Here is a 24,848-nt window from a genome sequence, read left to right on the forward strand (position 1 = left end):
CAAATGTGAAAACGTTTTAATAGGAAGCGGAGAAAGCGTACATCGCAGCTTAATATTAAAATCAGGTACGGCGACCTGCAAGATCCTCCCCCCCCCCCCCAAATTAAATGGAGTCCAAGGGAAGGATGTTTTCAACAGCGGGGAGAAAAGTCACTGCTGACATAAAGCCAAATTGGAGAAGGGAAATAAATACCTTTCCTTCTAGAAGAAAAAAGCCAGACGGCCCTTGATTGGGGAGACCCAAGATTAGATTCAGGTGAGCCCCAAATTCATATAAAAAGGAGAAAGGAAAACTGGGCTGGAAAATCTTTGCCTTCCCCCAATGCTGTTTGAATAAGAAATACAAAGCACCCTCCTCAGGATTTCAAGCAAACTTAGCAACAGCCCGATCGGTCCCCAGAGCCTTGTGGTCCCGGGCGGACGGATGTCCCAGCCGGAATAATCGCTGGTTGTTTAGCGCCAATCCTGATCCCGTTTCCCTGGAACGGGAGAAGAAAAGGGATTTAGCCCCGGAAACATGGAAAACAAAGGCGCTCTGACCACCCAAAGCTTATACTCTACACCAGGGGTGTCCAACTGGATTTCGTCAAGGGCCAGATCAGCGAGCGGAGATGGCGCAGTGGTTAGAGCGCAGTACTGCAGGCTACTTCAGCTGACTGGCAGTCGGCTGCAGTTTGGCAGTTCGACTCTCACCAGGCTCAGGGTTGACTCAGCCTTCCATCCTTCCCAGGTGGGTAAAATGAGGACCCAGATTGTTGGGGGCAATAGGCTGACTCTGTAAACTGCTTAGAGAGGGCTGTAAAAGCACTATGAAGCGGTGTGTGTGTGTGTGCGTGCGTGCGTGCGAAATGCTACCGGTTCGGGCCGGTTCACCCGAAACGGTAGTAAAAAAAATGCTACTGGTTTGCACAACCGGTAGTAAAAAATACTAAAAAAAAAAGTAAAAAGAAAAGTTCCAACAATCGCACGTCTCACAGCTGATCTTAGCCACTTTAAAAAAAAAAAATTTAAGCATGTTTTTTTGCTACAGGTTCTCCACAAATGGTGGGGAGGGGGGCATGTCCGTTTTTGCACAAGGTTGTGGGGGTGCTGAGAAAGAAAGGAGGAAAGAAGGAGAAAGAAGGGAGAAAGAAAGAAAAAAGAGAGAAAGAAAGGAGGGAGAACGTAGGGAGAAAGAAAGAAAGAAGAAAGAAAGAGAAAAAGGGAGAAATAAAGAAAGAAGGGAGAAAGAAAAAAGAAAGAAAGAAGGGAGAAAGAAGGGAGAAAGAAAAAAGGGAAAGAGAAGGTAGAAGGAAAGAAAGAAAGAAAGAAAGAAAGAAAGAAAGAAAGAAAGAAGGGAGAAAGTAGGGAGAAAGAAAGAAGGGAGAAAGAAAGAGAAAAAGGGAGAAATAAAGAAAGAAGGGAGAAAGAAAAAAAGAAAGAAGGGAGAAAGAAATAAAAAGAAAGAAAGGGAGAAAGAAGGGAGAAAGAAAGAAAGAAAGGAGAAAGTAGGGAGAAAGAAAGAAAGGAGAAAGAAAGAGAAAAAAGGGAGAAATAAAGAAAGAAGGGAGAAAGGAGAAAGAAAAAAAGAAAGAAAGAAGGGAGAAAGAAGGGAGAAAGAAATAAAAAGAAAGAAAGAAAAAAGGGAGAAAGAAAGAAAGAAGGGAGAAAGAAAGGAGAAAGAAAGAAAAAGAAAGAAAGAAAAAAGGGAGAAAGAAAGGAGAAAGAAAGAAAAAGAAAGAGGGGAGAAAGAAAGGGAGAAAGAAAGAAAGGAGAAAGAAGGGAGAAAGAATTAAAAAGAAAGAAAAAAGGGAGAAAGAAAGAAATGAGAAAGAAGGGAGAAAGAAAGAAAAAGAAAGAAGGGAGAAAGAAAGGGAGAAAGAAAGAAGGGAGAAAGAAAGAACGAACAAAGGGAAAAAGAAAGGACGGAGAAAGAAGGGAGGGAGAAAGAAAGAAAGAAAGGAGAAAGAAAGAGAAAGAAAGGGAGGGAGGGAGGGAGGAAAAGGGAGAGGAAGGAAGGACTACAAGCCTGGCACTAGACATAACTTGAGAGGATAATCCAGGGCTGGAGGGGTCCTGGAAGTCATCTAGTCCAACCCTGCTCCAGCAGGACATTGTTAAAGTGAGTTTCTCTCTTTTGATCCTCGAGTTACATGACGACATAGCCACATCCACCCAGTCCCATGACCCCACCAAGCCATGCCTATCAAGCCATGCCCACAAAACTGGTATTAAACTTTTTTTAGATTTCACCACTGATGAAGCGGTATATAAAGCACTATTGCTATTTTAGTTCTCCACCATGAGCTGGCGGGGTTGGGGGATTAGGGTTAGAGGGTTAGAGCTGGGGGGGGGGGGGAGAGACATGATGGATGCCTCCAGCAGCACTTTGCCAGCCAAGAACGGGCCGCACGGACGCCCCCGCGAGGCAACTTCTAGAGGCAAGTTGTCCCACTGATCAATTGTTCTACCTATCAAGAATTTTTTTCCTTAGTTCTAAGTTGCTTCTCTTCCCTGATGAATTAGAATAAGGCGGCTCCGTCCCAGGACGGAATTCCTGGCTACGGGTTTGACCGCGAGCCCGAGAGGCTTCCGTCCAGCTCACCTCATTGGAAATGTCAAGCTCGCCCTGCTGGATCTTTCTGTAGATGGCTTTCGCTGTGTTGAGGAAGGCCTGGGAACGGGAAAACGGGAAAAAAGAAGAAGAAGAAAAAAATTCAAGATCAGGGTAAGAGCCGCTAGAATATAGACTCCTATTCGTCTCTCATCAGAAGAGGTTTTGGAAACTGTTCTGACCCCCTCCTCTTGTATAACAAGTCACTCCGACACAAAGTCTCTTCCAGATGTTTATTGACATACAGGTTCAACTTTGGCAGCAATCCAGCCTGCCAAGGTCAAGATAGCACTCTGGGCAGCAATCCAGCTACAGCGACACCCCTTGGCAGCAATCCTGCTACCAAGCTCCAGATAATCACTTTAGCAGCATTCCTGCCTGCCAAGGTCCAGGGAACAGATTGGCAGCAATCCAGCCTGCCAAAGTAGGACACAGATCTGAGCTTCTCCAACTCCAATGATCAGTTGATTCCTGCAAAGGGTGTGTCCACAAGCAGTCCCTTTATAGTCTGGAGAGGAGTGTAATGATCAGCAGCTGAGAGCAATTACCTCCTGTAATTGCTCAATTGCTCCTTACGCCGGATAGCACGCCGGTAACGAGCATCTAATAGCTCACTGCTGATGTCTGACATACTGTCCTGTGACTCCTCCCCACTGCTCCAAGGCATGACATCAGGAGCCCCCTTCCTTTGGCTTTCACCACTGCTCCATGCCTCAGGCGCCTCCTGGTGGCCAACCAGCCTCTCTGCGCCCTGCTCAGAGTCGGAACCCTGTCCAGGGTCCTCCACATCCTCCTGAGCCGACTCAGAGGGACTCTCGCCGTCGGAGTCTGGTGGCAACTCCAACGGCTCCTGCTGGGCCACAACAGGAAACTAAGAAAGAGACCACAAGGTAGTCCACCTCCTCCGCCGTCTGGCTGACGGGTTCAGAAGAAGTTATGCCGGGATTTCCGACCGCCGAGTTTGCAACATTTTTTTTTTAATCCTCACTGTTCCAACCGAGGTTTCCCGAGAGCATGAAGCAAACTCCTTGTCCCGACCAAAAAAACTCCTTTTATTAATTGACTGTGAATTCTGCTCATTCACATCCAGCAAAGTCTTTCAAGGGAGGATTTACGGTCACAGACTTTCTCTGGCTTGGAGAGCTGCCAGGCCGATAACTGCAAAACTTGGCAAGGAGTCTCGGAGAGTCACGAACCAACGAAGGGAACTTCATTGGCCTCCTGCAAACTCCACTCCCCTTTCGTTCCTCTTTTATTTCCTCTGGGAGGGGCCATTCATCGTCCACTTGTGGCCTTACTCCCAAGTCAACCCTTGTTCTTTAGCTGTTCCCTTCATCTGTCAACTCTGCCCATGGGCACACTGGGAACAGGCTACAGCTGTTTGTCTGACTCTGAAGGCAGCTGATAACTGGCATATGGCTCTGGCCCCCTCTCTGCCTCCGAGCCCTCACGAGAGCCTTCCCCAAACTCCAGGACTGGCCCATGTTCCTCCCCAACCTCCTCACTGTCCAAATCTCTTCCCAGCTCTGCTGGCGGGCCACAACACTCACCTCTTCCACATTGGCTGCTGTCTTTGCCGATGTCTCCATGAAAACCATGCCATGTTCCCGGGCGAAAGCCTCCCCTTCTTCTTTTTGTACAACCCGCCGATGCTCCATGTCACTATGGGAAAAGAGGCAAACACAACGGTCAAGAGAGGATAAGAGCATGAAAAGCTTCAAAGAAAGAGTGATCACTGTCTTCGTTTAATGACCCCATTATCCAATGACGTGTGGTGAGGTTTATGGCTGGTGAGGCACTGACACAGTGGTGGGTTTCAAATATTGTTAGACTTGTGGACTTCAACTCCCAGAATTCCACAGCCAGGCATGCTCAGTTCTGATTTAAAACGACAGCACTTGTTTCTCTCTCCCTTCCTCCCCCTCTGTCAAACACACACACGCACGCACGCACGCACACACACGTTTGGACTATCTCTCCTACCCTCTTCCCTCTCTCACTCACTCTCAAACAAACACACACACACACAAAAGTTGGATTGGATATCTTTTCCAGTGGCTTGAAAGCAGCTTCCCCTGCTGCCTTCCCCGAACAGCTCCACCATTGCAAATGCAGCCTGCTGTCTGGGTGGGAAATGCCTGGAACGCAATAAAGCCCACCCACTCACCTCCTGCTGGCAGGCTAGGGTGAGAGGAGAGGCAGAGAAGCCGGATGGGAGCCGATCCGAGCCTTCCAAAAGAAAGAGGCTGGGGGAAAGTGTGTGTGCTACAGCATGGCTTCCGTGGATGACTCTGCTTAACAGTTTAAAAAAGCCTCTAAAAAAGCGTCCTCTACTATGAGGCAGGAGAACTGCGTGCCTCACCTACGTCAGGAATTTTTAGGCTTTTAACCCTTGCTTAACTCTGCTCGAGTGATCATAAAATGCCTAAAGTCAGACTAGAGGAGACATGCAGTTCTCCTGCCTCATAGTAGAAGGCGCTTTGTTAGAGGCTTTTTTTAAACAGTTAAGCAGAGTCATCCACCGTGAGGCAGCAACTAGCTCAGCTTTTTCCTTTTACATTTTTCTTTTCATGATGAGAGCGGTGAGGCTGTGCCTCCCTTGCCTCACCTGACTGCACGTCACTGCCATAATCCCTTGCAGGGTGGAGTTTGGGCAACTGAATAGAGCAAGCACTGAGTTTACTGGCCAGATGCCCTTCTTGTCCCCAATGCGGAGTTTTGTTCAGCAGATATATTCTCATTGTGCCCAGAGGGAGAATTATCTGCCTCTACTTAGGATCAAACTAAGATACAATGATGATACAGATAAACCACACCTGAAAGTCAGTTAATTCAGCCGCCTGGCCTCAACCCTCTTGGATGGACCCCTGAAGCAAACACGCTCATGTACAAAAAAAGGGTTGCAGGTAGACCTCGACTTACGATCACAATTGAGACCCAAATTTCAGTCCCAAAGCCTGACAGTTGTTATGTGAGTTTTGCCCCTGGCCACAGTAGTTAAGCAAATTGCCACAGTTCTTAAATTACAGTAGCGACGTTGTTTTTAAGTGAATCTGTCTTCCCCCGCTGACTTTGCTCGTCAGAAGGTCGCCGAAGGTCATATGACCCAGGGAAAAGCATCCATCATTAATACATAGAATAAAGAGAATAATACAGCAAATAATGCAGAGGAGAGCAATGGGAAGACTAGGGGACTAGAGGCTAAAACATATGAGGAATGGTTACAGGAACTGGGCACGGCTAGTCTAGTGAAGAGAAGGACCAGGGGAGACACGATAGCAGACTTCCAATATTTGAGGGGCTGCCACAGGGAGGAGGGGATCAAGGTATTTCCCAAGGCACCCAAAGGCCAGGCAAACTGATCAAGGAGAGATTCAACCTGGAAATAAGGAGAAATTTTCTGACGTGAGGACAATCAACATGGAGAAACATGGGCCAGTCCTGGAGTCTGGGGAAGGCTCTGATGAGGGCTCTGTGTCGGAGGCAGAGATGAGGCCGGGGCCGTCCAACAGTTATCAGCTGCCTTCGGAGTCGGAGATCAGTGGGGCAGAAGAACAGTTGGAGCCTGTTCCTGATGTGCGTGTGCGCAGCTGCCAGGAGAAGGGAACAGCTAAGGAACAAGGGCTGGCTCGGGAGTAAAGACACAGGTGGACGGTGAATGGCTCCTCCCAGAGGGAAGCAAGAGGAGTGGAAGGGGAGTGGAGCTTGCAGGAGACAATTGGTTTGTTTCATTGATGTGAAGATTTGTTCGTGACTCTCAAAGACTCCTTGCCAATTATTTTAACCCTCTTAATTTACCTCTTGTGAATCAACTGCATTCACCCACCAAAATGATCAGGCAGTAGTCCTTCAAGGAGTTAACTGCAGTGACAGACATTATCAGTTCCTTGTGATAATTGCGAAGCCGTGAGCTCCCAGCCAAAAGGCTGCAAATTAAGTTCTGGCAAGCAGTCTCTGTTGCACGAAACATGACGACCCAAATCTTCAGAAATATGAACTGTTGTCTCCTACGACCACCACTCACTCTCCTTTCCTTCTATTTATTCCCCAGCCAGGGAGGGGCCATTCAGCGTCCATGTGTGCTTTGCTTCCCGAGTCAACTCCTTGTCCTCCGTTGTTTCCCTCTCCTAACTGCTCTGTGCATACATGCATCTGGAACAGGCCCAGCTGTTCTTCCTCCTCGCTCGTATCATCTTCCAAAGGCAGCTGCCTATCCGGTGGCTGGGAAATGTCGGATGGTCCTCGCTCTATTTCTGCATCGGACACAGAGCATCCAGAAGAGCCTTCCCCAATCTCCAGAACTGGCCCAAGTTCCTCCCCAACCTCATCGTCCTCGTCAGCTGCGAGCTGGCCACAACACTTTCAACCTGAAAGGACTTCTGGGCAGAAAAATTGACATGCAGAGATTAAAGAGGAAGATGTGAACAAAAAAACCACCTGATCTCCAAAATGATCAGATGCTTGTAGGAGGCAAGCATCCCTTCCCGCTGCAAATCCCCTATGCCCGTGATGGCGAACCTATGGCACGCGTGCCACAAGTGGCATGCGGAGCCATTTGTCAGGGCACGCGAGGCACTGCCCTGTCAGCTGGCCAGCGCGCATGCGCGCGCTGGCCAGCTGAGTTCACCTTTTTAAAAGCTATTTTTCGCCTTCCCCAGGCTCCAGAGGCTTTATAGGAGCCTGGGGAGGGCGAAAAGAGACTCCCCCCCCCCGGAGGCTTCAGGGACCGTCCCTGAAGCCTTCGGAACGCTTAAAACCACCCTCCGAGCAAACCGGAAGTGACTTCCGGGTTGCTCGGAGCGTCATTTTAAGCGTTCCGAAGGCTTCAGGGACCGTCTGGACGGCGGAGGGAGGGGGGACTCTATGGCCTTCCTGCCATGTGTCCCGCACAGGAATCCGTCCCCTCGGGGCTTTGCGCGGGCGTCGCAAGGATTAAGCCGAAAGGGGGGGGGACGGGGAAAGCGAAGGGGGCTTTGTTGTCCTCCTTCTCCTCCTCCTTTCCCCCTCCGGCTCGAACGCGGTGCCAGGGCCTGGCAGGCAGCAAATGAATCGGAGCCTGCCGACTGGAGGATTGAGAGGCGGGTCCGGTGAACGGCGGCAGCAGCGGCGGCAATAGTCGCAACTCGGCGGCGGGCCGCCCTGGCTGGGAGACAAAGGAGGGGAAAAGCGGCAGGCAGCTGAGGTGCGACTATTGAGCATGGCGCAGCGCCACCTAAGGCCGGGATCGAGGCGGCTGCGCGGCCTGCCTGGCGTGGCGCGGCTGGAGGAGGAGGAGGAGGAGGCGAGGGCAGCGCGGCTGAGGCCTGACGGCCGCGCAGCCACCTCAATCCCTTGCGCCGCTCCGCCCAGCCTCTGCGCCCTCACCAGGGCCCGGCCTTCACATCTCTGCTGCCGCCGCCGCCGCCAGGACCGGCTCAGCCGAAGGGAAGTCCGTCAGGCCTCAGCCGCGCCCGCCCTGGTGGCGGCGGCGGCAGCGATGTGAAGGCCGGGCCTGAGGCGCCGCAGAGGCTGGGCGGAGGCTGGGCGGAGCGGTGCAAGGACGCCGGGCCTGAGGCGCCGCACGGCGGAGGCGATCCGAGCCCGGGCGATCAAGACGCACGTCTCGTGCCTGTTCAGGGACCATCCCGAGCTTCCCTGAAGCCTTCAGAGCTCTTAAAACGACCATCTGAGCAACCCGGAAGTCACTTCCCTGAAGCCTCCGGAGGGCCTCCGGGGGCCGGGGGAGGCTCTTTTCGCCCTCCCCAGGCTCCTATAAAGCCTCTGGAGCCTGGGGAGGGCGAAAAAAGCATGCAAAAATGGGTGCGTTGTGCGCGCATGCGCACTGGGTGGCACGTTGCATTATGGGTGCGGCACGCCCGCACACGACCCCCCCGTGCTCCCCCCACTTATGGCACGTGAGCCAAAAAAGGTTCGCCATCGCTGCCCTATGCCCTACTGGCTCTGATGATGTTACGTAGTTTGGTAATGAAACGTCTGCAAGAAAACTGCCCCAAGGAGCTTCCTAAGAGAAGTGACAGGCACTGCTGTATAAAACAGAGCAGTGCAGATTCAAATGCCTAAAGGAGGATGCTCCTAGACAATCTATCTTCCAGCTACATCTGTTTCCAAAATTGTGGGTTACCCTTTTGCAGTGGCAGCCAGGGTAGATTTTGATTTAAATTAAGTCGATTTAAATCACTAGGAAAAAGACTTGATTTGAGTCAGCTTGTTGTAAATCATAATTTTTAAAAGAGCAAACGGTCTGTTCTGACCTAGGCTTCCTCCAAAAGCAGAAGGCAGAATCCTGGTCCCAACAAAACCCCTTTTATTAAAAGAACGTGAATTCCTCTCCTTCATATTCAGCAAAGGCCTGGCAAACAGTCTTTCAAAGGAATATTTATGACTACAGACCTTATCTATCTTGGAAAGCTGCCATGTAAATATTTTCCAAATGAGGTGCTGTGCAAGGAAAGACTGGGCACAGAGTCTCTGAGATTCACGGACAGATCTTCACAATCCTGAAATGAATCTAATGACCAAGCGAACGAATTGTTTCCTGCAAAAGCCCACTCCCCTTTCGCTCCGCTTATATGTCCTATGGGAGGGGCCAATCACCTTCCACCTGTGGCTTTACTCTCAAGTCGACCCTGATTTCTGAGCTGTTCTTTTCTTCTGGCAGCTGTGCGCATGCGCACACTGGGAACAAGCTCCAGCTGTTCCTCTGCCTCACTGCTGTCTAGCTCCGTAGGCACCTGATCACTGTCAGACGGCCTCGGACCCATCTCTGCCTCTGACGCAGAGCCCTCGTCCGAGCCTTCCCCAGCCTCCAGGACCGGCCCATGCTCCTCCCCAACCTCCTCACTCTCCGACTCTGCTGCCAGCTCAGCAGACCGCTGGCGGTTCAGAACCCTGTCATCTCTGATCCCGCAGCGGCTCCTCCTCTGACCCGCTGTTGACTCAACCGACAGTCCCAACATTGCAGAAGATACAGCCTCATGCTACATAACTAAGCTCCATTTAATAAACCGAGTAAACCAGATTACGAAGGCAACTTAAATAGAACACTATCTTTAGATAGATGTTCCCTCCAAAGGCATTTTATTAAAATACATTTGATAAAAATCATTTAAAAAATTCCAATTTAAATTTGAATAAAGTCCGATTTAATTTTTTTTAAAAAATCCGATTCTTTTGATTTTTTTTTTAAATCATTGATTTTTATCCACCTTGGTTGCAAAGCCATGTAAAGATACCTTTGGTCGAAGGAACTGTAGACAGTCAGACATGTGTTGATTCAATGATACAACACAATAGCAGAGTTGGAAGGGACCTTGGAGGTCTTCTAGTCCAACCCCCTTCCTAGACAGGAAACCATATACCGTTTCAGACAAATGGCTATCCAACATCTTCTTAAAGACTTCCAGTGTTGGGGCCTTTCACAACTTCTGGAGGCAACTTCTGTTCCTCTGATTAATTGTTCTCACTGTCAGGAAGTTTCTCCTCCGTTCTCAGTTGCTTCTCTCCTTGATTAGTTTCCACCCATTGCTTCTTGTTCTACCCTCAGGTGCCTTGGAGAATAGTTTGACTCCCTCTTCTTTGTGGCAACCCCTGAGATATCGGAACACTGCTATCATGTCTCCCCTAGTCCTTCTTTCTCTTAAGCTAGACATACCCAGTTCCTGCAACCGTTCTTCATATGTTTTAGTCTCCCGTCCCCTAATCGTGTTTGTTGCTCTTCTCTGCACTCTTTCTAGAGTCTACACATCTTTTCTACATCGTGGTGACCAGAACTGAATACGGTATTCCAAGTGTGGCCTTACCAAGGCATTATAAAGTGGTATTAACACTTCACGTGATCTTGATTCTCTCCCTCTGTTGATGCAGCCTAGAACTGTGTTGGCTTTTTTGGCAGCTGCTGCACACAGCTGGCTCCAATTTAAATGGTTGTCCACTAGGACTCCAATATCCCTCTCACAGTTACTACTGTTGAGCAAGGTACCATCTATACTGTACCTGTGCATTCCGTTTTTCTTGCCTAAATGTAGAACCTTACTCTTTTCACCAGATTCGTAGGCTTTCGGTGGGTGGGTGGGCAGGAAGGAAAAACCAGAAGCAATCCTTACCTTTTATTGCCAATCAGCATAATCACCATGTGGGGACTAGAATGCTGCCGAGCGTCTTCTAACCAGGCATACAAATGGTTAAAAGTTTCCCGCCTGCAAAGAGTAAAGGGGAAAAAATCATAATGCAAAAGTCAAACTGAAGGTGAGACGGATCAAAGTGGAGAAAGTTAGCTTCATGGAGACACATCCTCTCCAGCCTTCTTTCTCCCCAGAATCTGCACTGGAGGAACACAGGGGATTGGAGAGGAGTATCACTTCCGTTGTCACTTGGCATCCGGAGCAGAGGTGGGTTCCGGCCAGTGGCGGGTTTCAAAAATTTTTAGAACCTCTTCTGTAGGTGTGGCCTGCTTTGTGGGAGTGGCTTGCCGGCCATGTGACCGGGTAGGAGTGGTTTGAGAGCCATGTGACTGGGTAGGCATGACCAACTTGTAAAATGTGATGAAACTCACTTAACAACGCTCTTGCTTAGCAACTGAAATGTTGGCTCAGGAACTCTGGCATTGAAGTGGGCAAGTCTTAAAGCTGTCACGTTACAAGACCCTTGCACCCCTAACCCTTTAGGAAAAAATAACCCCAGGGGTGTTCAAAGTTGACAGCTTTAAGACTTGTGGACTTCAACTCCCAGAATTCCTCCTCCAGTCATGTTGGCTCAAGAACTCTGGCATTTGAAGCATGCAAGTCTTAAAGCTGTCAAGTTACAAGACCTTTGCACCCCTAACCCTTTAGAAAAAAACCCCAGGGGTGTTCAAACTTGACAGCTTTAAGACTTGTGGACTTCAACTCCCAGAATTCCTCCTCCAGTCATGTTGGCTCAGGAACTCTGGCATTTGAAGCACGCAAGTCTTAAAACTGTCAAGTTACAAGACCCTTGCACCCCTAACCCTTTAGAAAAAAAATAACCCCAGGGGTGTTCAAAGTTGACAGCTTTAAGACTTGTGGACTTCAACTCCCAGAATTCCTCCTCTCGCTCTTCATCTTGATGATGTGCGGACGGGCAGAGAGAGGGAGCTGGAACCGGTTCTAAATGTCACTGTAGATTTGTGGAACCTCTTCTGTAGAAGAGGTTAGAACTGCCAGGAACCCACCCCTGCTTCCGGCTGTTGCTACTGCCACTTCACCAGGGACGCATTGCATGCACTTGAGAAACTGGGTATGCCTAGTTTAATGAAAAGAAGGACAAGGGGAGACATGATAGCAGTGTTCCAATATCTCAGGAGTTGCCACAAAGAAAAAGGTGTCAAACTATTCTCCAGGGCATCTGACGGCAGAACAAGAAGCAATGGGTGGAAACTAATCAAGGAGAGAAGCAACTTAGAACTGAGGAGAAATTTCCTGACAGTTAGAACAATTAATCAGTGGGACAGAAGTTGTGAATGACCCAACACTGGAAGTCTTTAAGAAGATGTTGGATAGTCATTTGTCTGAAACAGTATAGGGTTTCCTGCCTAAGCAGGGGGTTGGACTAGAAGACCTCCAAGGTCCCTTCCAACTCTGCTATTGTATTGTATTGCATTGATGCACAATATGCGCATATCCTCAGTACTTTTAAAAATGCTTCTGCACATGCGCAGAAGCAAAAAAACAAGATGGCGCCGCTACTCCCTACTTGGCCGAACCGGTCTGAACCAGAGTCCCTGAGGGAAAAAGTCCCTCAGATAAAGGACGTGAGACCCCCAAGTCTGTTCAAACCCTTCCTTGTTCCCTTCCTTAGCACTTTTCAAAGCAATATCGACCAATTAAACAAGGTAAAAGCATTGGCCAAAGCGCCGGGCAGAAACCTAATAAGTCACCACACTTATAAAAAAGATGTGGAGACTCTAGAAAGAGTGCAGAGAAGAACAGCCAAGATGATTAGGGGACTGGAGGCTAAAACATACGATGAACGGTTGCACGAACTGGGCCTGGATAGTGACAAGAAGGACCAGGGGAGACATGATTAGCAATGTTCCAATATTTGAGGGGCTGCTACCGAGAGGAGGGAGCTCAAGCCATTTTCCAAGGCACCTGAAGGCCAGACAAGGAATAATGGATGGAAACTGACCAAGGAGAGATTCAACGTGGAAATAAGGAAAAAATTTCTGACCGTGAGAACAATCAACCCACAGAACAGAAGTTGCCTTCGGAAGTTTCGGAAGCTTCATCACTTTAGACTTTCAAGAAGAGATTGGACTGCCATTTGTCAGAAATGATGTAGAGTCTCCTGCTTGAGCAGGGGGTTGGACTAGATGACCTATAAGGTCCCGTCCAACTCTGTTAATCTAAGCGGGACGCCTGTTGGAACGCTACGCCACCCCCTTGGTGTGTTTTTGAAACATTTTTTAAAATTATATTATAGAGTATTATATAATACGAAAGTAAAAAATAGAGCAGTGAGGGGAGAGGGGGAAGGAAAGTGAGGAAAGATAGGGAAAGAAAAAGAAGTATTGACTTCCGACTCTCCGTGTTACAGTAAAATAAGGCATTAACATCAAATCAGACAAGAATTACGGTAGTTCACTGCTCTAACAGAAGGTAGTGTGAGAAAGATGCAGGAAACAGTAGAAAACAATGGTATGAGAATGGGAATGGAGAATATAGAGTAGAGTAGAGTAGAGTAGAACAGACTATTATAGATGGAAAAAAAGAATGGGAATGGAGAGTAGAGTAGAGTAGAGTAGAACAGAATATAATAGATGGACAGAAGAAAGGAATGGAGAATAGAGCAGAGTAGAGTAGAGTAGAACAGAATAGAATAGATGGAAGGAAGAATGGAATGGAGAATAGAGTAGAGTAGAGTAGAGTAGAGTAGAGTAGAGTAGAGTAGAGTAGAACAGAATATAATAGATGGAAAGAAGAATGGGAATGGAGAATAGAGTAGAGTAGAACAGAACAGAAAATATGGAATGAAATGGAGAATAGAATAGAATAGAATGGAATGGACTTGTGTCAGGGGCACCTGTAGTGGCCAAGTACTAAGGCAGAACATCCCTGAGGCCCTCCCTCTCTCTCATTATAACCTTCCTTCCAGTGACGTGCGGTGAGGGTTATGGCTGGGGAGGCTGGTGACGTCATCAGGAAGGCGGGGAATGGGACCACGTGTGCAGACCACGTGGTCTCGTTCTCCGCCTTCCTGAGTGAACATTAAGGGGACCGCGGCGTAGCATTACTTCCTCCACCGGCACCAGTCCCTTTCACCCCGCTCAAGCCTTGCCGCCTGCAGCCACCGCCCGCCCTCGCTGCTCCTTTCGTTGCTTGCCCGCCCGCCTCTAAGGCACGCCAAAGCCTCCTTCGTCCCCCCCCAGCGCGCACCCTTTTTATTTCCCGCGACACCCCCCCCATTTCGGGAAAGCTTTCCCCATTGCCTGGGGGTTGAGGGGGGCGGCTCCTCTCCCCCCACTCCCTCCGTCCCTGCCTCTCTCCTCAGCCCCAAAGCTCCGTCCGCGCGACTCACTTCCAAGGCGATGGCTGCTCCATCCCGCTCCGGCTCTGGAAGCAACCGAAGATCAGGCTGCGTCGCTCGCTCGCTCGCCGGACTGCTTCGGCGCCATTCTGGCTCCCTTCGTCCATCCGCGCCCGGGAGACGCGGAGGGAGAAATGTTGTCGGCGCCTCCAGATGACGAACCAGTCGCTTGCTTTCGTCATCGGGAGGCCGATAACATTTCTGCCTCCATGTCTCCCGGGCGCGGATGGACGAAGGTAGCCAGAATGGCGCCGAAGCAGTCCGGCGAGCGAGCGAGCAAGGCAGCGAGATCTTCGGTCACTCGTCCACCGGACTGCTTCCGCATCTCCCGGGCGCGGATGGACGAAGGGAGCCAGAATGGCGCCGAAGCAGTCCGGCGAGCGAGCGAGCGAGGCAGCGAGATCTTCGGTCACTCGTCCACCGGACTGCTTCCGCATCTCCCGGGCGCGGATGGACGAAGGGAGCCAGAATGGCGCCGAAGCAGTCCGGCGAGCGAGCGAGCGAGGCAGCGAGATCTTCGGTCACTCGTCCACCGGACTGCTTCCGCATCTCCCGGGCGCGGATGGACGAAGGGAGCCAGAATGGCGCCGAAGCAGTCCGGCGAGCGAGCGAGCGAGGCAGCGAGATCTTCGGTCACTCGTCCACCGGACTGCTTCCGCATCTCCCGGGCGCGGATGGACGAAGGGAGCCAGAATGGCGCCGAAGCAGTCCGGCGAGCGAGCGAGCGAGCGAGGCAGCGAGATCTTCGGTCACTCGTCCACCGGACTGCTTCTGCATCTCCCGGGCGCGGATGGACGAAGGGAGCCAGAATGGCGCCGAAGCAGTCCAGCGAGCGAGCGAGCGAGGCAGCGAGATCTTCGGTCACTCGTCCACCGGACTGCTTCCGCATCTCCCGGGCGCGGATGGATGAAGGGAGCCAGAATGGCGCCGAAGCAGTCCGGCGAGTGAGGCAGCGAGATCTTCGGTCACTCGTCCACCGGACTGCTTCCGCATCACCCGGGCGCGGATGGATGAAGGTAGCCAGAATGGTGCCGAAGCAGTCCGGCGAGCGAGCGAGCGAGGCAGCGAGATCTTTGGTCACTCGTCCACCAGACTGCTTCCGCATCTCCCGGGCGCGGATGGACGAAGGTAGCCAGAATGGCGCCAAGACAGTCCGGTGGACGAGTGACCGAAGATCTCGCTGCCTCACTCGCCGGACTGCTTCGGCGCCATTCTGGCTCCCTTCGTCCATCCGCCCCCGGGAGATGCGGAAGCAGTCCGGTGGACGAGTGACCGAAGATCTCGCTGCCTCGCTCGCTCGCTCGCCGGACTGCTTCGGCGCCCGGGAGACGTGGAGGCAGAAATGTTGTCGGCCTCCCGATGACGAAAGCAAGCGACTGGTTTGTCATCCGGAGGCGCCGACAACATTGCTCCCTCCGCGTCTCCCGGGCGCGGCCGGACGGATGTATATAATATTATATATAGTATATAATATTATATACTATTATTCCATGAAGAGAGGTGAGGCCCTGCCTCCCCTGCCTCTACTGACCGCACGTCACTGCTTGCTTGCTTCCTTCCTTCCTTCCTTCCTTCCTTCCTTCCTTCCTTCCTTCCTTCCTTCCCTCTTCTTTCCCCTTCCTTCTTCCTTCTCCTTTCTTCCTTCCCCTCTTTCCTCTTTTTTCCTTCATTGCTTTATCCGAATCATTCCGGCATCTTAACGGGATGACCTGCAAGGACCTGCCTGACCATCAATGGTCATCCCAAACCAAAACGTTGGGAATCACCGGTGTTCTGCCTCGAGCCTTGTAGGCTTGCTCGGGGCATGCAGTTAACTCCACGCTTAGGAATCTCGTCCAGATCAAGTTCATTATCAGGCATTCTTAACAGCAAAACTTACAGTTCAGTGTTAAGATACTTCTGACTTTCCATGACTTGTCCCATCACGTGGTGTAAAAAGATGATGATTTCACTCCCACGCTGAGCGGAGATACAAACACTACTATTCCGATTCACAAAGGCATTTAAACTGACCGGCTATAAACTTTGCATGCAAGCAGAATGCCCTAGCGGCCAATCGGAAACACGGATGTGATCACATGTCATGGAACTACATTTCCCAAAAGGCAGTCGCTGCCTACATTTCCCATGAGGTAGTTTCTTAAAGGAGGCGGTTCTTAATTCCTACACCAGCGATCTACTGCTGGGGCAGCACAGTGAAATCCCGATCCACTTCTAGGTTGTGCGTTGCGGTTGGGCCTCACCTGGTGATGTCATAGACCAAGAGCGCCCCGGCTGTTCCTCGGTAATACGAGCGAGTGATCGAACGGAAGGATTCCTGGCCAGCCTTTGGAGCAAAAGAGAAGCACACAGAATTACGCATCACGTGTTGTGGCCGGCCAGCAAAGCTGGAAGCAGAATTGGACAGTGAGGAGGTTGGGGAGGAACATGGGCCAGTCCTGGAGTCCGGGGAAGGCTCTGATGAGGGCTCTGCATCGGAGGCAGAGAGGGGACCACGGCCGTCTGACAGTTGTCAGCTGCCTTCAGAGTCGGAGATCAGTGGGGCAGAGGAATAGCTGGAGCCTGTTCCCAGTGTGCGCATGTGAGAAGGGAACAGTTAAGGAACAAGAGCTGACTTGGGATTAAAGGGAGGGACGCTGAATGGTCCCTCCCGTAGGGAATAAAGAGGAGCAAAAGGGGAGTGGAGTTTGCAGGAGACAATTCGTTCATTTAATTAGCGTGAAAATTTGTTCGCGACTCTCAAGGGACTCCTTGCCAAGTATTTTCTTCTGCAGTGTGGCGTTTGGAAGAGATCGGCCTGGCAGCTCTCCAAGCCTGATAAGGTCTGTGGTTCAAAATTGACCCTTGAAAGACTCTGCTGGATATGAATGAGAGGACTTCACATTCGCTTAATAAAAAGCAGTTTTGTCCGGACAAGGAGTCTGCTTCGTGATTTGGTGAAGCCTAGGTCAGAACATCAGGCCTAAACCATGAGCTAAACTGCACCACAGCATGGTGCGGACCTGGGATGTGTTGAGGTCTGCCGGCACCCTGCGGAACATGAAGCACTGTCAGACGGTGAGGAGGTTGGGGAGGAACATGGGCCAGTCCTGGAGTCTGGGGAAGGCTCGGACGAAGGGCTCTGCATCGGAGGCAGAGAGGGGGCCAGGGCCATCTGGGAGTTATGTCTGCTTCTGGAGCCTCCAGAATCGGACATCAGCAAGGCAGACGAACAGGGGGAGTCTGTTCCCAGTGTGCGCATGCGCAGGGACAACTCGGCAGTAAGGCTTAGAGACGAATGGCCCCCTCCCATAAGACATAAAGGAGGAGAAATGGCACGCGATCCTTCGCAGGGTGCAACTTGGTTCGTTCTGGTCGGTTTAGATTCTGAAGCTCTGTGTTGACTCCATGTGGCCTTACCAAGCTAATTCCCAATTAAGCAGCGTTTCAAGGGAGATCAAGGTGGGTGCTTGTCAGCCTTATCCCGAAGGACTGTAACAAACTCTTGTGACCGTCACAGATTCTTGACCAACTATTTGTGACTCCCTGCGGGTGAGTCATTCACAGCCTTTGAAATAAAAAGTGGGTTTGGGGGACTTAAGCGTGTGCTTTTTACTGTCTCGGGAAGCCTAGGTCAGAACAGGAGGGCGGTTGCAACTGCTCCTTCCTCCTTCGGGACAATCCAATCCCACTCAATTGGTCTCTTCCACACACCCCTACCAACCCTCCCCGCCCGAAAAGGCTTCTGGGATTGCTCACCGTATCCCAAATCTGCAGTTTGATCTTTTTGTTTTCAATGGTAATCATCCGGGCCCCGAACTCTACACCTGGTGGAGAAATGGAAGAGGAATTAACTCAACGTGGAACTGGCCTTGTTACGCTGGGCTCCCACCTGCACCCCTTTCTTGGCATGATGCAGGCTTTGATGAGGAAGGGGACGGCAGGAATGAAAGAGGAGGGGGGGAAATCTAGAGCAGTGATGGTGAAGCTTTTCAGGACCAAGTACCCAAACCAGAACAGCCGTGCATGTGCATGCATGTGCACAAGGCGGAGCGCCAGAAAACTGAAGACCAACTGGCTGGCGCATGCATGCCTGTTTTGTGGCCATTTCTCGGGCCTGTTTTCAGGCCGTTTTCCAGACGATTTTCAGGCGGTTTTCCAGGCCATTTTTAGGACATTTTCTGTGCGCGCGCTTGAAACCAGAAGAGCAGCTGGTGAAGGTGCGCGTGGCCAAGAAGAGGGCCCTGCATGCCACCTCTGGCACGCGTGCCGTAAGGTTCGACATCATGGATCTAGAGCATTGATGGCGAACCTTTTTTGGCTCACGTGCCAAAAGCGGGGAGAGCACAGGGGGGATGTGCGCAGGAGTGCCACACCCATAATGCTTTGCGCACGCCCCAGCGTGCATGAGCACACGACCAGCACTCCCCCCCCCCCCGTTTTTGGCATGCTTTTTTCGCCCTCCTCGGGCTCCAGAGGCTTTATAGGAGCCTGGGGAGAGCGAAAACAAGCTCCCCCCCAGACACCCTCCAGAGGCTTCAGGAGCTAACCTGAAGCCTCCGAACCATAAAAAACTGGCCCTATGGGCAAACCGGAAGTTTGGGAACGGACTTCTGGTTTGCTCATAGGGCCAGTTTTAGCTCTCCGGAGGCTTCCCTGAAGGCTCCGGAGAGCAAAAAACGACCCTACGAACAAACCGGAAGTCACATCCGAGTTGCTTGTGGGGCTGGTTTTAGCCCTCCGGAGTTTTTAGGTTTTTTATTTATTTGGATTTATTTTGATTTATATGCCGCCCTTCTCCAAAAGGACTCAGGGCGGCGTACAACATTAAAAACACACATCACAAAAGTTAAAAAAAAGATTAAACCCATTTCCAAAAAGACCAAACAGATTTTTTTTAAAGAAACCATACATTTAAAATAAATTAAAATTAACATTAGCAGGCCAGGCCGGCTTGCTAGAAAAGCTAACTTTTTAGGGCGCGTCGGAAGGACCGGAGGTCAGGGATTATGCGAAGCTCCGGGGGCAGCTCATTCCAGAGGGAAGGCGCTCCCACAGAGAAGGCTCTCCCCCTGGGGGTCACCAGCTGACACTGTCTGGCCAACGGCACCCTGAGGAGGCCAACTCTGTGGGATCGTACTGGACGGTGGGAGGCTACTGGTGGCAGTAGGTGGTCTCGCAGGTACCCTGGGCCTAAGCCATGGAGCGCTTTAAAGGTCAAAATTAATACCTTGAATCGCACCCGGAAAACAACCGGCAGCCAGTGCAGGCCGCCTAAAAGGGGTGTAACACGGGAGCACCTAGGTACCCCCATGACAACCCGCATGGCCACATTCTGGACCAGCTGAAGCCTCCGGGTGCTCTTCAAGGGCAGCCCCATGTAGAGAGCATTGCAGTAGTCCAGGCGAGAAAGGACGAGGGCATGGGTGACTGTGCACAAGGCATCCCGATCCAGGAAGGGGCGCAACTGGCGTACCAGGCGAACCTGGTAAAAGGCCCCCCTGGTCACAGCCGTCAGGTGTTCTTCTAAACTAAGCCGCGTATCCAGGAGGACTCCCAGATTGCGGGCCCTCTCTGAGGGGGCTAAAATTTCTCCCCCTATCGTCAAAGATGGAACAAGATGTACAAATCAGGATGACGGGAACCACAGCCACTCAGTCTTGGAGGGATTGAGCTTGAGCCTGTTCCTCCCCATCCAGATCCACACAGCCTCCAGGCATCGGGACATCACGTCGAGGGCATCGTTTGGGTGGTTTGGGGTAGAGATAAAAAGTTGATGATACCGTACCCCAAAACCATGGATGATCTCGCCCAGCGGTTTCATGTATATGTTGAACAGGAGGGGTGAGAGAACCGCCCCCTGGGGCACCCCACAAGTGACGCGCCTGGGGGTCGATCTCTGCCCTCCAGTCAACACAAACTGCGACCGATCCGACAGGTAGGAGGAGAACCACCGTAAAACGGTGCCCCCCACTCCCAACCCCCCGAGTCATCGCAGTAGGATACCATGGTCGATGGGATTGAAAGCTGCCGAGAGGTCTAATAGGGAAGCCTCCTGAAGGCTCCAGAGAGCTAAAACCGGCCCTATGAGCAAACCAGAAGTCCGTTCCTGAACTTCCGGTTTGCCTGTAGGGCCGGTTTTTCGCGCTCCGGCGAACAAATGGCCTCAAAAAGGTCGAAATCAGTTGGCCAGCTTGCGCCTGCACACTGGCCAGCTTACAGGGTAGCGCCTCGTGTGCTCTGACAAATGGCTCTGCGTGCCACAGGTGGCACGTGTGCCATCGGTTCGCCATCACGGATCTAGAGCAAGGCGGGAAGGAACCGAATGTGGAAGAGTTTGTGAAATGAAGAATTCAACAACACGCAGAAGTACAGGATCAAAAGAAGCAATAACCACAGAGTCACAGACACCAGGTGTTGGGAAATTTAGATTTAAATCCACCTCAAAAGTGGGAGAACAGGCTACTTTTTTGAAGTTAAGACCCTTTGCCTATTGCATCAGGGAAACAGAAGGTAAGGGAAAAGCATCAATGGTTTAGCATCTTGAATCAGCTGATTTGAAATCACACCTAACTCTGTTCGCTCATTCAACTTACGTTCCTCTTTCAACTGGGTTCATGATTCACCTGTCATGCGTGGCATTGCTCGTTCCTCTTCTGGGATTCTGGCACTCATGCGCAGGCGACGATCAGCTTTGTGGATGCAGCAGTGCCGGAAACTGGAAGAGCTTCTGTTTTCCGGCGTGAGCATGCGTGCCGGCAAAGCTGATCGTAGCATACACGCCAGTAATCGGTAGACTTGCTCGCCAGCGTGAAGCGGAAACCGGAAGCTCATTTTCCGGCACATACATGCCCCCCGGGCGGCTCCTCTTCTGGGTCGCAGCCCAGAGGAGTGCCTGATCTCCCTTATCGGCGCTGGAAAGCTTCGCCATCGCTGCCATACACTGTAGAAGAAATTCCCCGCTGGTTAGGGAATTCCGAAAGTTCAAATCCACCCATCTTAAAAGTTGCTGAGTTTGAAAAACACGCCTTTACACAAACATCTCAGAGACAACTGTCTCAAAGTGGATATTCAAACTCGCAAACGAACCATTACAAATAGTTCCCGTTTACCCCCCCCCTGAATACCGTATGCCCAAATGACCCCGTTGGGAGTAATTGCGCCTAGTTTAAGAACCGCTGCTACAGATTCTACTAACCCAGAAATCAATAGGCAACCCTTGTGTGGAATACATGGCAAAATGTTGACGTTATGAATTGATTTTGAAGGGCGGGATAAGCAGACGTTATAATCCTTGCTTACAACCATCAGTTCTTATCTATCCTATCCTGGTTTCATTTAAAAAAAACTGAGCTGTTATCTATCTTGGAGATTTTATGTATGTATGTATGTATGTATGTATGTATGTATGTATGTATGTATGTAGAGGGACGTGGTGGCTCAGTGACTAAGACGTTGAGCTTGTCGATCAGAAAGGTTGGCAGTTCAGTGGTTCGAATCCCTAGCGCCATGTAATGGAGTGAGCTCCCGTTACTTCTCCCAGCTTCTGCCAACCCAGCAGTTCGAAAGCACATGAAAATGCAAGTAGAAAAATAGGAACCATCTTCGGTGGGAAGGTAACAGCATTCTGTGTGCCTTTGGCATTTAGTCAGGCTGGTCACGTTACTTCGGATTTTCTGTCCGAAGACCGAGACATCTTCAGACAGCGCCGGCTCTTTTGAAACGGAGATGAGCACCGCCCCCTAGAGTAGGTAACGACTAGCACATATGTACGAGGGGAATCTTTATCTTTGTATATATGTATGTATACATGTATGTATGTATGTATATGTGAGGCAGTATGGTGTAGTAGTTAAAGCTTTATTTCTGAACTTTCTGGACTTCATCTCCCAGAATTCTACAACTACTAATGCTAGCCTGGGAATACTGGGAGTTGAAGTCCTCTTCTCATAGTGGGGGGAGGAGTATCCAGACCCCCCCCCCCCTGACATGGTTATGTTACATGTGTTTGTTTAATGTTGCACTGGTATGTTAAGTTATTCTTCAATTAAAGGTTTGAAACCATACTAAAAGTCTGGAGCAGATGGCATAACGAGTCGGATAGAGTTCTTTGCCGATAACTGGGCGGAGCCTGGTGGGCCAGACTCAGTCCAATCAGCTGGAGGATAAGGAGCTTCTGGATCCAACCAGCAGGGCTTGCCTATGGAAGGCTTGTGCCCTCTGTTTCCTGCTTGCCCGGCTGAAATCCTTTTTCTGAGTGATACTTGTCTCACTCAGATGCCTGGGCAGCTTGTCGCCCCCAAGGGGGCTTTTGACAATTCGTTCCTTCCGCTCTGGGAGCTATTCAGCCCACTGGCGGTCGTTGCTGCTTCTTCTTTTCTTCTTTTCTTTAAATTTCTTCAATCTTTCTGGAGCTCCAGGATGGCAAACCGTCCAGTTGAGGACTGAGTCGATAACTGGGCGGAGCCTGGTGGGCCGGGGCGTGTCCCAAGAGCTTATCTGACTCAGTCCAATCAGCTGGAGGATTTTGCTCTCACAGGGAGGGACTCCTCCGGGTGCCGTCCACCAAGCAATGCCAACGGAAGGCGCCTAAGAGTAGAGCCTTCTCTGTGATGGGCCCAACCCTCTGGAATGACCTCCCCCCCGATATCAGAACTACTACCGACCTCCGCTCCTTCTGACAAAAACTTAAGACTCACCCGTTCCAATTAGCTGGCCTGGCCCATTTATAGTCCCATTTATACCTCCTGGCAAATATTTTACCCTGGGATAGTTTTTAGGGGTGTTTTTTTTTAATGTATTTTAAATTTTTAAAATTTTAAATCTAACTTTAACTATTGTACAGTAAACTATTGCTACCTCCTCCAGCCACATCTATATTTATTTTATATTTATATTATGTATATTTACTGTTTTTAATATGACTGTACACCGCCCCGAGTCCCTTCTGGGAGAGGAGCGGTCTAGAAATCAAATAAAAGTTAAAGTTAAGGTCAACCCATCCGGGATACCCTCCCCCCTCACTATGGAGAAACACTGGCTTAAAGTACCAAGCTAGAAACTGGGGGACCGTGAGTTTTAGTCCCGCTCTAGTCACACCCTAGGGCCGGTCACTTTCTCTCAGCCCTAGAAAGGAGACAAGCCGAGGCACTTTTGAAATCTAGCTAAGCCCCATTCCAACAATTATGATTCCCCAAGACTCACAGAGCCATCTGGCTTTGATTCTCACCAATTGTCAAATCATGGACAGCCATAAACCGTTTATCTGTGAACTGTAGCAAGAGGCATGATTTCCCGACACCTTAAAAAAAAAAGATAAAATATTATTGTAAACACTTCTGGCTAAAAAAAGAGATTTGTGTCTAAGCGAGGCACTCTAGGGAACAAATTTACTGATGCATTTATACTTACCAGTGCAAACTAGACCTGTTTACCTTTATAATCCCTCGGTGTTTAATAAACCACATTGCCCCAAGATATAGATAATTAGAAGTGTATTAGAAAGCTCCCCATTTACTGAACGCAGACTCTGTTTTGGCTGTCTTTCTGCATATTAGATATTTGGACTCTTTGGTGGTAAAACCTTCTAAACAATCTCCTGTTTTGAAGTGAGTCATAAAGAATCCCTCTTGTGCAGAAATACAATACAATACAATAGCAGAGTTGGAAGGGACCTTGGAGGTCTTCTAGTCCAACCCCCTGCTTAGGCAGGAAACCCTATACCGTTACCGTCAGACAAATGGCTATCCAACATCTTCTTAAAAGACTTCCGGTGTTGGGGAATTCACAACTTCTGGAGGCAAGCTGTTCCACTGATTAATTGTTCTGTCTGGAAATTTCTCCTCAGTTTTAAGTTGCTTCTCTCCTTGATTAGTTTCCACCCATTGCTTCTTGTTCTACCCTCAGGTGCCTTGGAGACTAGTTTGACTCCCTCTTCTTTGGGGCAACCCCTGAGATATTGGAACACTGCTATCATGCCTCCCCTAGTCCTCCTTTTCATTAAACTAGACATACCCAGTTCCTGCAACCGTTCTTCGTATGTTTTAGTCTCCAGTCCCTAATCATCTTTGTTGCTCTTCTCTGCACTCTTAAAAATGAATCGGTTGACAATGAAAATAAAGGATAAAGAGGAATCGGAGTACTTCAAGACATGGGGAAGAGTTTATGATTGGCTAGAAAAAGGAAACTAGAAAAAAAAGTAGGGAGAAGAAATAGAACCCAGGCAATGCACTGTTAAATGGAAAAGGGGGGGAAAGGAGAAAACAGGAAAGAAAATATTAAAGTATATATACAAGAGAGAGACACAAAGCGGGGGAGGGAAATATAGTTAGGATAGATTATCGAAGGTAAGGGAATAAGAAATGATTTGGGGTTTGGGGAAATACCATCCCAAGGAAACATAAACTGAGACCTGAAAGAGACACCTACAATAATAGAAAAGAGAGAGAGAGAGAGAGAGGAGAGAAGGAAAGGAAGACGGGGGAAAGAAGAAAGAGGTAAGGAGAGGAGGATGGAAGGGAGAGAAAGAGAAGGAGAGAGGGTAGGGAGGGGAAGTGGAAGAGTAGGAGTAGGAGAAAGGGAAGGGAAGAAGGAAGGGAAACGAGAAACAAAATGCACAGGTACAGTATAGGTAGAAACTTGCTCAGTAGTAGTAACTGTGAAAGGGATCTTGGAGTCCTAGTGGACAACCATTTAAATAGGAGCCAGCAATGTGCAGCAGCTGCTTAAAATGCCA

The 24,848-nt window shown here is 50.0% G+C and overlaps 1 protein-coding gene across 1 annotated transcript in view; it reads right to left on the minus strand.

Annotated features, from left to right (window-relative positions):
- Positions 1-24,848, minus strand: part of LOC309400717 (ras-related protein Rab-2-like) — a 31,751-nt gene continuing 6,903 nt past the window's right edge. The window contains exons 2-8 of the mRNA XM_081969355.1: positions 23,343-23,414; positions 17,873-17,940; positions 16,378-16,460; positions 10,696-10,788; positions 4,144-4,255; positions 2,585-2,653; positions 1-479 (exon numbers count right to left, since the gene is read on the minus strand). Of these exons, the coding sequence (XP_081825481.1) occupies positions 375-479; positions 2,585-2,653; positions 4,144-4,255; positions 10,696-10,788; positions 16,378-16,460; positions 17,873-17,940; positions 23,343-23,414 (602 nt within the window). The 3' untranslated portion in view covers positions 1-374. The remainder of the gene's footprint in view (positions 480-2,584; positions 2,654-4,143; positions 4,256-10,695; positions 10,789-16,377; positions 16,461-17,872; positions 17,941-23,342; positions 23,415-24,848) is intronic.

This window comes from Natrix helvetica (genome assembly GCF_964273705.1).
Source record: "Natrix helvetica genome assembly, chromosome: W".
NCBI classification, from domain to species: domain Eukaryota; kingdom Metazoa; phylum Chordata; class Lepidosauria; order Squamata; family Natricidae; genus Natrix; species Natrix helvetica.